Source organism: Aquarana catesbeiana, linkage group LG10, assembly GCF_042186555.1.
Source record: "Aquarana catesbeiana isolate 2022-GZ linkage group LG10, ASM4218655v1, whole genome shotgun sequence".
Classification (NCBI taxonomy): Eukaryota; Metazoa; Chordata; class Amphibia; order Anura; family Ranidae; genus Aquarana; species Aquarana catesbeiana.
The window spans coordinates 187,257,615-187,270,095 of record NC_133333.1 but is presented as its reverse complement, the minus strand read 5'-3'; the positions used below and the strand labels follow the sequence as shown (position 1 = coordinate 187,270,095).

General features: G+C 41.0%; 1 protein-coding gene across 2 annotated transcripts in view; it reads left to right on the top strand.

The window, feature by feature from the left end:
- LOC141111081 (uncharacterized) overlaps positions 1-11,381 on the top strand; it is a 59,576-nt gene extending 48,195 nt beyond the window's left edge. Inside the window, exons 5-6 of one of the 2 annotated variants that reach the window (XM_073603073.1) lie at positions 2,285-2,410; positions 5,970-11,381. In XM_073603073.1, the coding sequence (XP_073459174.1) occupies positions 2,285-2,410; positions 5,970-6,097 (254 nt within the window). In that variant the 3' untranslated portion in view covers positions 6,098-11,381. The remainder of the gene's footprint in view (positions 1-2,284; positions 2,411-5,969) is intronic. The other variant, XM_073603074.1, reaches the window with a different exon arrangement.
- The last annotated feature ends 1,100 nt before the right edge of the window (positions 11,382-12,481 follow it).

Below are 12,481 nucleotides of genomic sequence, written 5' to 3'. Positions count from 1 at the left end.
AGATTTCTTACCTGCAACCACGGGTGGACAGGGAAATCCCTCCCGCTGAGCCATTGTATTCTGCAGGAAGGTGGGGGGCAGGGGAAGTATCCCCGTCGGGAGAAGACAGTGATTATTGCCAGCGGATAATTGCATGAAAAATCCGTCAGGCTGGTTGTACCCAAGTTGATCGATCCATCAACTTGGGTGCATTTAGCCTGCCCATACATGGTTCAAATCTCGTCTAGTTCCTGCTGAACCGGTCGAGATTCAAACCATCTATAGCCAGCTGTACTGTACCAGCAAATGCAATCTATTGTTCTCGCAAACACATCTTCCAGTTTACTTGCCTTCTAAGTTTTGCATTTGCACTGTATTGCATTCTCTTAGATATTCCTCCTCCATGTTCTTCAAATCACTAAGCTGGAGCAGACAGATAGAATAAGGTTGATAATTATTCCGCTTCCATGAAAAAACTAAAAACATATGGGGCTTCTAGACTTTGATAACTGAAAAGTGTTTTCTTTAGGTAAAACTTTTTTTGTCGGATAGAGTAAGGAAGGGTTATAACCCCCATAAGGTTTATTTTCGCCATCTGTGTCCTATTGGGGAGTTTTACTTTAATATCCTGTCCCATAGCCAAAACAGGAAGTGAGAGGAAATCCCTGCAAATTAAGGGAATCTGTTAAGGACCCCCCCAGGTAACCAGAACTAGTGTTCCCATTGGAAGATTCCCCAACCAAAAAGATAATAAAATATATATTGTTTATTACAAATTCTTAAAATTTTACATAAAAGCATAGAACAACAGTCTATTATGCAATGTTAGCCATCATATTACTGTAACCAATAAACTTTGCTGTATAGTGCCAGAGGGCGACGCGTTTCACATATATATATTTAATTTTATGAATTTGTAATAAACAATATATTTTTATATCTTTGTAGTTGTTCCTCCCTAGTACCAGTAAAGTCTGATTCAAATGGGGATTTTTTGTAGATGACACTTTAAAGATAATAGTAAACAGGACACATAGAATGGGTGGATCTCCCGAATGGGGACATAGACAGCAGTACAAAATGACAGGTGTTCTAATCCCTCTCTATTCTATCCAGAGCTAAAAAAAAAGCTTGCCTTTGGTTATACTTTTATCATAGCTGGACACTCACAAGTACACCTCCTCTTGAAGTGGAGCTTGTAATTATACTTTAACTTCTTAGTGACCGCTCCACATGCATATACTGCGGCAGAGCGGCCGCTCTGTGCCAGATCAAGTACCTAGTGCACTTCCAGGTCTGTGGCGTGCCGCCGGTGACCCGCTCCCGCTGTGATTGGACACATCGTGTCCGCCGGACCTGCTGATCGTACGGGAGAAAGGCATTTCCCGGTCAAAGCACCTCCCTCACAGTTAGTATTCACTCCCAAGGAAAACATTTAACCCTTTGATCACCCCTGATGGTAACACCTTCCCAGCCAGTGTCATTAGTACAGTCACGGTGCATATTTTTAGCACTGATCACTGTATTAGTGTCACTGGTCCCAAAAAAGTGTCAAAAGTGTCAGTTAGTGTCCGATTTGTCAGCCACATTATCACAGTCCTGCAATAAGTTGCTGATTGCCGCCATTACTCGTAAAAAATTAATAAATAAAAGTATACCATAGTTTGGTTTGCGCAACAGTTTTAGCGTCTACAATCAATATACGCTTATTGGGATTTTTTTACCAAAAATATGTAGCAGAATACATATTGGCCTAAGTTGATGAAGACATTTGATTTTTTACTTTTTTTTTTTTTTGGATATGTTTTATAACAGAAAGTAAAAAATATTATATATTTTTTTTCAAAATTGTCGGTCTTTCTTTGTATATAGCGCGAAAAATAAAAACCGCAGAGGTGATCAAACAGGCCGTAAATTTTATTTGGGTACAGCGTCGCACACCCGTGCAATTGTCATTTAAAATTACGCAGTGCTGTATCGCAAAAAATGGCCTGGTCAGGAAGGGGGGTAAACCTTCCCGAGCTAAAGTAGTTAAAGCGTATCTATAGCCAAAATTTTTTTTTGTTTGTTTGTTTTAAAGAGTAAGAATAGATAAAACTCCAAGTTGTTTTTTGGGGGGTTTTCTTTTTACTGTTTGTGTACTAGTAAGGACTACGTAAAGATAGCGGTTATCTCCAAAATGTAGAGAATTCTCTTCTTGGCTAGTTGTCCCTGGATTCCTCTTTGGAGGATTTCTCCTTATTAGTATTCTTTATTATTTTTTTTTTTGAAAACTAATGTTTTTTTTTCTTTCTTTCTTTTTCAGTACACGACAACAATAATACGTGGATTTTCATTTGTGTTTTTGTGGGAGTTTTTTTATTGTTAATTACAATAGTCATCCACCTCCTCATACACAAAATTAAAGCTGCCAAATCTTTAAAAATGGAAGGTCAGTATCACAAATGCAGATAGCATCCTCAGATTACGTGGAGCAGCACCACCACTAAATATGTTAGAGAATATTAGATAACTAAATTTAAAGTGATGCTAATCTCTGTTTTAAAAAAAAAAAAAAACACATTCAGATATACAGTATATTCCTAACTCAAAAAAGTCCCATCCATTGCTCGCAACCGCCTTCAAATGTCTAAATTATTATTATTATTTTGCTGCTGCTATCTGACCTCATGCTAGAGGGAGGTTATGTTCATTCTCCATGGTCCCACTGTACGGAGAAATGCAGCCACCATAGGCGTGCACAGCCTATTGCATTAGGGTGTGCATTCCAAAGCTCAAACACACAGTACCGATCACGCACAGTGTTCATTCAGAAAGGTAAGGGGCAGGTAAATTGATATATTTACTGGCCTCTGCCCTCACTCTTCCTAAAACATCCCCCTGTGTGTGCCCGCAGCAGCAGCTGGTGGGAGAGAAGAAGAGGAAGTGCTGCTGGGGGGGGGGGGGGGCTCTGCATTTTTTAGTTTTTGCACTATAAAGAAAAAAAGAGCAACAATTTAAAAAAAAAAAAAATCAATATTTTTTACTTTTTGCTATAATAAATATCCCAGAAAGAAAAATCGCAATAAGCGTATATTGATTGGTTAGCACAAAAGTTATAGCGTCTACAAAATAGGGGTTAGATTTATGGCATTTTTATTATTATTTTACTAATAATGGCGGTGATCAGCAATTTTGTGGGGACCGCAACATTGTGGGGATTGGACACTTTTGACGCTTTTTTTTGGGGCCGGTGACATTTATACAGCGATAAGTGCTATAAAAATGCATTGTTTACTGTATAAATGACACTGGCAGGGAAGGGATTAACACTAGTGGTGATCCAGGGGTTAAATGTGTTCCCCGGGAGGTGTTTCTAACTGTGGGGGCCGTGTACTGATTGGAGGAGGAGAGAGATCTCTGTTCCTGATCACTAGGAACAGACGATCTCTCCCTACTCCCCTGACAAAACTGGGATCTGTTTGTTTACATTGACAGATCCCTGTTCTGGCTCTCTGTAGAACAATCGCAGGTGGCCGGCCGGCTGACATCACGGCCGCCGGTCACACGAATCAGCTCTGGCGCTGTGTGCACGCCCAATGTATCTATTGTATGAACCGACGTACAGCTACGGCGATTCGCCGTAGTATAATGACGATGGCTGGTTAGTGGTTAATTCATTTTTAATATCCAAATCAAACTCATCTACCCGTGTCTCCATGATTTATTTTGCTGAGAAACCACTTTGAAAACCACTCCCCCACCTGTGCCCATCTTGGAGAAGGGCAGATAATTCATATAGCCATCCTCCATCTGCCCTTGGCAGATGGCTATCCATCTGCCCTTACCTTAGTCATGCAGGCAGAAAGGCGTGCTTAACCGAGAAAACCCCTCCTCAAGATGAAAGAAAAAAAAATCACCATGAGTACTCATGGTAAGTATGACATAATTTTGTCCTAGGCCCGAAAGCAGAAAGCCACTGAAGGAATGTAAACAAAAAAAAAATAAAAAATTCTCGGGTCCCCTGCCGGGGCTCCTGGCTCCTCTTCTTCGGTGAGTTCCTGCCATAGGAAGCCATTTTCTATGAAGGCACTGGTGCGGGCTTGATCTTGAGCCCCGCTGCCTGCGTCTATAGATACAGACAGCGGGGCTTGGCTCCGCCCTCGCTCCCTTGTTACAGGATTTGATTGACAGCAGCAGGATCCATTGGCTTTCAATATGGAGGAGTTTGAGAGCAGAGAGAGACACTGCCCTCAGGCACAGCTCTGGATCGAGATCAGGCACAGGAACGTATAAGGGGGGGGGGGGGGCTGCTGCACACAGAAGGTTTATTTTACCCTAATGCAGAGAATGCATTAAGGTAAAAAACCTTAAGTCTTTAGTACCACTTCAATGTTGGTTGAAAGTAAAGTTCCTCTTTCAATACACTTCCCCCCCCAAGTGTGAGAGAACCGTTAACCTCTTAACGACCAGCATGGACCGTAGGCATAAGCAAACCGCCGTAGTTGTACGTCGGGCGCTTTAAGCAGTATAGGGGGCGCGCATGCGCCCACGGCGCCACACTGGAGCCTATGCGCGTGGCTGCGATGTTCACCGATGACCCACGACTGCTCCTCACAAAGACAGTATGTGGACCTGTCATGTAAACAGATCCCCGTTCTGACGGGATTAGAGAGAGATCTGCTGTTCCTAGTGATCAGAAACAGTGATCTATCTCTACTCCCTGTCAGTCCCATCCCCCCACAGTTAGAAACGATTCCCTAGGACACACTTAACCCCTTGATCGCCCCCTAGTGTTAACCCCTTCCCTGCCAGTGACATTTAGACAGTAACTAGTGGCTATTTTTAGCTCTGATCGCTGTATAAATGTCAGTGGTCCCAAAAAAAGTGTCAAAAGTGTCCGATCTGTCCGCCGCAATGTCACAGTCCCACTAAAAATTTCTGATCGCCGCCATTAGTAGTAAAAAAAAAATAATAATAAAAATGCCATAAATCTAACCCCGATTTTGTAGACGCTATAACTTTTGCGCAAACCAATCAATAAACGCTTATTGCAATTTTTTTTTTACCAAAAATATTTAGAAGAATACATATTGGCCTAAACTGATGATTTTTTGGGGGATATTTATTACAACAAAAAGTAAAAATTAAATTGTCGCTTTTTTTGTTACTAGTGCAAAAAAAAAAACAAAAAAAAAAAAAAAAAAAGACGCAGAGGTGATCAAATACTACCAATAGAAAGCTCTATTTGTGGGAAAAAAGGGACATCAATTTTGTTTGGTTACAGCATGGCATGACTGCGCTATTGTCAGTTAAAGCGACGCAGTGCCGTATCACGAAAAATGGCCTGGTCATTAAGAGGGCAAATCCTTCCGGGGGGGTGAAGTGGTTAAAGTGATTGTAAAGTCTAGTTTTTTTTTTTTTTAATAACAAACATGTTATACTTACCTGCTCTGTTGCAGTTGGTTTTGTACAGAGCAGCCCCAATCCTCCTCTTCTTGGGTCCCTCTTTGCTGCTCCTGGCCCCTCCCTGCTGTCGAGTGCCCCCACAACAAGGAGCTTGCTATGGGGGTACCCAACCCGAGTCACAGCTCTGTGTGTCAATTCAGACACAGAGCCCGGCCCTGCCCCCTCTCTTCCCTGATTGACAGCCGCGGGAGCCAATGACGCTGCGGCTGTGTCTCAGCCAATCAGGAGGAGAGTCCCAGATGGCTAAGACACTCATGGACATCGTTGGAGAGAGATGGGGCTCAGGTAAGTAATTAGGTGGGCTGCTACACACAGAAGGGTTTTTTATCTTAATGCATAAAATGCATTAAGATAAAAAACCTTCTGCCTTTATAATCACTTCAAATAGCTCTGACTTGACACAAGGACATTGGTGAAAGCAACTGTAGTTAGACACAATAATCATTTTAATTTACCAAAACTATTTTAGCTAGTGTCCGTTATGAAAATCCTGTATAACTCTCTGTATTTTCAGTACAAATAATAAATGTTGATTTTTGCAGGAGATCTTGTCCAACCCCATACGATTGTTCCAATAAACATAAAAGAAGATGGAGACACATGGAGCTATCAGTATCCAGAGGAGGAGCATGGAGATGGAGCACTGAATAATAAGCTGGCAGCTTTTTAAATTGTTATTTATAATGTGAATTTCATCAGAGCTTTTACTTAAAGCTGAACCCCTAGCAAACAGATAAATACATATAAAGGGGTTGTTTGTCCTGCTTAAGGATTTGTAGTTCTGTCTATCCAGTCCCAAAATGTATACAGCTCTGGTACATAGTACAACCTTGCAGGCATAGGCGTGCGCACAGGGTGTGCCAGGTGTGCCTGGGCACACCCTAATCACCCCATGTGATGCATATTCAACCTGTTTAGACCCCTGATATTTGACCAAAGCCCCCTAACAGGGCTACTAAAAAATTGTAAAAGAAAACATTTAAAGAAATAAAATTGTAAAAAATAATAAAAATAAAAACTACTGACACTGTCCATTGCTCTACTGACACTGTCATTATACAGTATATACACATGCACACACACATATGTGTTTTAGCTTTGGGGTGCACACCCTAATGCAATAGGCTGCACATACCTATGCTTGCAGGACAAGAGACTTGGTTTTCTCTGCTGAAGTTAAGTAGCACACCAGGTCTCCTATCTACTCTATGACTGGACAGTGAAAGGAAAAGCAGCACATTGATAAGTTCATCTGTCACTCTGCTCTCTTCTCCAACCAGCATTCTCTTTGCACTACAGCTCAACTGACTGGCTCCTTGTGCTGCTTCTCCCTCAGTCACTCATGGACTGCAAGAGGCTAATATGCATTCTTATTCAATTGCTTGCATTGAATAAACACATTAAAGCCTAACTTTGTGTTTACTGTGCCTTTAAATAGTTTGTTTGGGCTATTCATTCAAAGAATGAATAGAAACTTTCCACTGATTGGTAAAGGCAAAGATTGTGATGTCATCCGTCCTCTGTGCCACCTCAGTCAATCAGAGGAAGCTTTGTATTCATTCCTAGAATACAAGGCTTCCTGTGAATGGCTAAGCAGAGCTCATACAGACTCAATTTTGTAGCAGGAGCGAGATGGGAAGTCTCCATCCCACTGCTGCAAAACAGCACTGTATACTGAATGTAGCTGATGCCATATATAGATTATATAGCGCTTCCAGCAAACGCACCAGTTAGTGAAGGTAATAGTTCCTTTGGGCCAACAAACTATTAAAAGGCACAGTAAACATGGAGTTAGGCTTTAAGGATATATTCATGCTTTTTTTTTGGGGGGGGGGGGGTTTATATGGCCAGAGTTCAGCTTTCAGTAAAATGTTTGCTTCAATTTGAAAGAACAGTATTTTGACCAATAAATACAGGCTAAACGGGTCATTTAGAATTGTGACCACGAAGCATGTCAGATCCTCCATTAAGATTTCAGGGACTGGGTAAAATGGCATTATTAGTAAAAAAAAGTGGTCATAGAAGCCACAGCAGTAGTCGGTTTGTTTTATGGCAATATATTTCTGTGTCATGCACCCTTTATTGGTCCTTACAGGAATATGTGGTGGCTTAGCTGAAACATAAGGTCTGTTATTTATGGCCATGAAAATCTTACTGTTGGGGAACCAGTCACCAGTAAAGACACAGTAGGCCTTCAAACCTCGCTTAGATTTATCCACAATATCCGAAGGTGCCTACAGAACAGAAACCTCACATACAACTATAGCTTTGTAAGGAAACTTTCATAATAAATTGTTATTTATACTTAAAGGGGACTAAGGGTTTCCTAATGAGATAGCACCGTTTCTTTTCAGATACTCCCTGCTCTAATTTTCTTATGATTGCAACTTGAACTTTCATAGTGAGTTCAACGAATAACCGTTTCTTTGTTTTTTTTTTTTTTTTTTTTATAAGTAGCTTTGGAACCCTTGGAAAACATGTGAAAAAGAGCTGAGTGCTCCACCTGCTGGTGGCATATGAAAATTAAAAATATTAATATTTTAGTGCTTATAATAAATAACCAAAGAAAAGAGACATAACATCATTGTTCATTACGTTTAAAGTTGTAGACTGCCAGTAGGAGTATCTATAGATGCCTTCATGTTACTTTAGAAAACTTCCACAGTACCCCAGGAGGCCCCAGCCATGGTATGATGCTGGGTGCCACCATTTTGAATGTGATAGCAGTAGCCCCAGCAGCCTTAGAGCTTTCACTCAAGTGACATATTCTTCTTCACTCCTCTTTCACCTGCTACATCAAAAGGGTATGTAGGGAGGGGTGTAAGAGATGGGCCAGCAAGGACAGTAATTAGACATTCCCAGAAGGGGAGATGATGTGCACGGAAAGGGGGCTGTCCCAGGGAATTATTCCTGGAGTAGTCAAGTAGTTTTTTTTTTAAGAAGGTTCAGAGGCTCATTGCAATTAAATAAAAAAAATGTTTATGGAAAGGAAACACTGCAAGGGGCATTTAAAATATGTAACGTTTCTGTGCTTTTATCTGCATTTTTTAAGTTGCTGATAGGGTCTATTTAAAGGAAAATTAAAGGGGTTGTAAAGGTATTTTTTTTTTTTTTTTTTTTAAATAACAAACATGTTATACTTACCTTCACTGTGCAGCTCGTTCTGCACAGAGTGGCCCCGAACCTGCTCTTCTGGGGTCCCTCGGCGGCTGTTTCAGCTCCTCCCCGCAAGCATTTACCACCTTAATGCGAGCTCCCTCGCATGGTGGTGAGTGCTTGCGGGCGCGCTCCCGTGATACAGCCGGCGGCTATAGCCGCTCGCTGTATCACTCGGCCCCGCCCCCCGGCGCGCCGCGTCATCGGATGTGATTGACAGCAGCGCGAGCCAATGGCTGCGCTGCTTTCAATCCATCCACTGCAGCCAATCAGCGACCAGGCTGAGCTGCAATGAAGATGACGAGGATGAGCAGCGAAGATTCGAGGCGTCAGGTAAGTAAAACGGGGGGGCTGGGGGCGGCGGTACTGTCAAAAGTTTTTTCACCTTAATGCATAGAATGCATTAAGGTGAAAAAATTTTTACCTTTACAACCCCTTTAAGAATTCCAGGTATGGTATATTTTTACATAGTTACAGTAGTCCAACTTGGTCCAATTTAATTATGTATATACCATACCTGTGGGATTCCCCTTAAAGCTGGAAATCACTGTAGTAGGCTCAAATGATCTGCACTAGCTTCTGGGTCCTTTTCCAAATGGCTGCCCTGTTGTATTGCGAACGCGGGAAATTTCCCGTTCTGAGGTCACCACACCACCTGTCCACCTCATCCAATAAGAGAATGTTTTGCAGTCATTGAGAAAGGTGCAAAGTGTTCACCAAACGGCACCCTTGCTGAACGAGCGCCCTCCTGTGTGCTCAAGTCATTATGGCAACCGCACAACATGGGACCTGGAAGCAAGTGGAGATCACTACATCAGGAGATCCCACACGTATGGAATATATTGTACATAGTTACATTGGTTCACACTGAACCAATGTAGCTATGTAAAAAAAATGCCATACCTGGAATTCTGCTTTTAGGACTGCCATTTCTGGCTTCTGATTCTGCAAATCCTGATTGCCTGGCTATCATGTTAACCCTCTGGCTTTAATGCTTTGTGTCACTAGCCCCAAATATGTATGCAGATGAGGACTTCTTGATCTGCATGCTTGTCCTGTTGCAGGTAACCTTCAGTATTTATGAGAAAAGTATGCACTGTGTATTGCAAGAAATTAAAATTAGCTCATCATATTAAGCAAAGATCCTTAAGTGCCGTTCTAGTTATAATGTGGAAAGAAGGAAAATATACATTGTAAATACTGTATCTACATTGTTGTCCAATCTACTTCATGCAATGTGCATACAGACATATGAAGTTGCACACAATACTCCGCAAGGTCTAGGTTTTCACTTTCTACGAGGACAAAAGTCCTAAACTCTCCAGCTAAAAGATCACCGAGATAGATATATAGATAGAGATATATATATATATATATATATATCAGTACTAAAATAAATAATAATAATAATAATAATAATAATAATAAAATGTTTTAATCAAACATAACACAAATGCCTCATAAAACTAACTTATGCATTATTGTATACTACCTGCCACAATGTGATTTTATTGCATAGATGTTGGATATTATTTACGACAACTTCTACCAAGATGTTGGCTGACTTTTTAGATCTTAGATTGTGAAAATGTCTTTTGCAGCGCTAGGTTGAAGAAAGGTTAGCACTGCATAAAGTAATGATACTGGTGAGAGGGGAAAGTTAGTAGTCCTTACTTATTTGGCCTAAATGGGCAAGCGAAAGGGACAATTTAAATTAAAAAAAATTTTTAAAAGCAAGGCTACTTTCACACTGATTCACATTAAAACTGCCTTGAAAACCCCTATGCGTTAATGGAGTGTTTTTGCAGCATTTGCGGTGCATTCTTTTTAAAGGACATGTGACTCAAAAACTGCACCAAAAACACTTAGCGGGTGCGTTTTTGAGGCATTTTTGCCGCGTTTTCCACGGAGAGGTGCATTTTTGGTGTGGTCTTTTTAACTGACCAAACAATTCAAAAATGAGGCAAGCAGGATTTTTTACACTGCAAGGAAAGCGCAATGCCCCAATGTAAACACACACATAGAATTTAAAGGGAAGCATTTTTTTTCAGCTTTTCTGGTGCTTTTTTTAACACAAAAGCGCTACAAAAACTCCTCAGTGTGAAAACAGCCTAAGGCATTCACACCTGAGCATATTGATTTACTGTAGTTTTTGGGTGTTTTTTTAAAGCTTTTTTTATGCAGCTTTTTAAAGCGTTTTAGAAGTGTATTATAAGGGTTTTACAGCTTCAGGTGTTTTTGTTTAGCCAATAGAAAGCACTAGGGGGAGGAAATTAGCGGTGGAGAGCTGTTATTTGAGTGTTTCACAAGTGATTTTCTGCTCCAGTCAGGTGTTTCTATTGAAGTCTATGGGGCCAAAAACACTTGTAATCTGCCAAAAAGAAGCTTATGTACTTTTTTGAGATTCAGGCGACAGAACGCTCAGATGTGAAAGGGGCCTAATAATGCACATGAAGCACACACAACATTCCAATGTATACGTAAAATGGGTATGCAATATGTACATACACTTGTTGGCAGTCTAGGAAAAATGCTATATAATAATAATCAATGTATTTACGTTTTAGTGGTAAGATTTTTGTCATCTATTTGTAATTTTGCGGATCTTTATCCTTTGCTTTTTTTATTTAACCTGTATAATTTTTAATCTGACAGTATCTGTTATTTATTAAATTAACAAACTTTCATATATTTAATGAAAATGTTCGTTCACATACTGTAGTTATCTGTATCTTGATTGTGTATGTAAAAATGTATTTCGATGTCTTTTTTTAATTGTAAATAAAGTTTGATAAATATCTGTGCAGGTATCATTGGACATGCAAAACTAAAAATTATATCTTTAAGTTCTTTTAGATATTGTATATAGTTTGGGGGGTACTAAAGTGCATGTAAACTCTAATAGGGCGTACACGCGGTCGGACTTTTCGGCTACAAAAGTCCGACAGACGCCGACGGACCAAATCCGGCGGACAATCTGATCGTGTGTGGGCTTCCCCGGACTTTCAGTGGACTTTTCCAGTCGCAAATCTGACGGACTTTAGATTTGGAACTTGCTTCAAATCTTTACCTCGTAATTCCGCCAGACCCAGAAATCCGCTCGTCTGTATGCTAGTCCAACGGACAAAAACCTGAAGCTAGGACAGCTATTGGCTACTGGCTATCAACTTCCTTATTTTAGTCTGGTGTACGTCATCATGTACGAATCCGTCGGACTTTGGTGTGATCGTGTGTAGGCAAGTCCGGTTGTTAGAAAGTCCGTTTAAAGTCTGCCAAAAGTCCGTCGAAAGTCTGTCGGACAGGCTGTCGGACTTTTGTAGCCAAAAAGTCCGACCGTGTTTACGCCCCATAACAATGAAGTTCTCTTCTTTTCTCCCTTTTGCTCCGCATGCAAAGTAGAATTAAAAGCGCTCTGTTATATCTACTTGATAAGTGCAAAAAATACCTGTTGAATTTGCCAGGAATCTGGCTGATAACTATCTGTGCACCAGAAGGGATTATTAGATGGAAGACAGGAGGGGGGGGGATGAGGAGAGGTCTGTGTTTTTGAAATCCATTAGAAATAAAGTCGGCATTGCTGACCCTATGCGCATAGGAATTCGGAGCTGTATTGTCATGTCAAAGAGGAATGTAGGAGCATACAATATTTCTGACACAAAAAGTTATTTACCTGTATTTGCAGCATGTTTAACCGCTTGCTGGCCATATACTGTGCATATATACGGTGGCAAGGCAGCTCTCCTGTGCAAAATCAGGTACCTGTACGCGATTCTGCACTTCCCGTGGTCTGGGGCGCATGCACGCGCTGCCGGTGACCCACTCTGGTTGTGATTAGACACAGCTGGAGCCAATCAGCGGGTCCAGCAGACTCCATGTCTGCCGTGACCCCCTGATCATT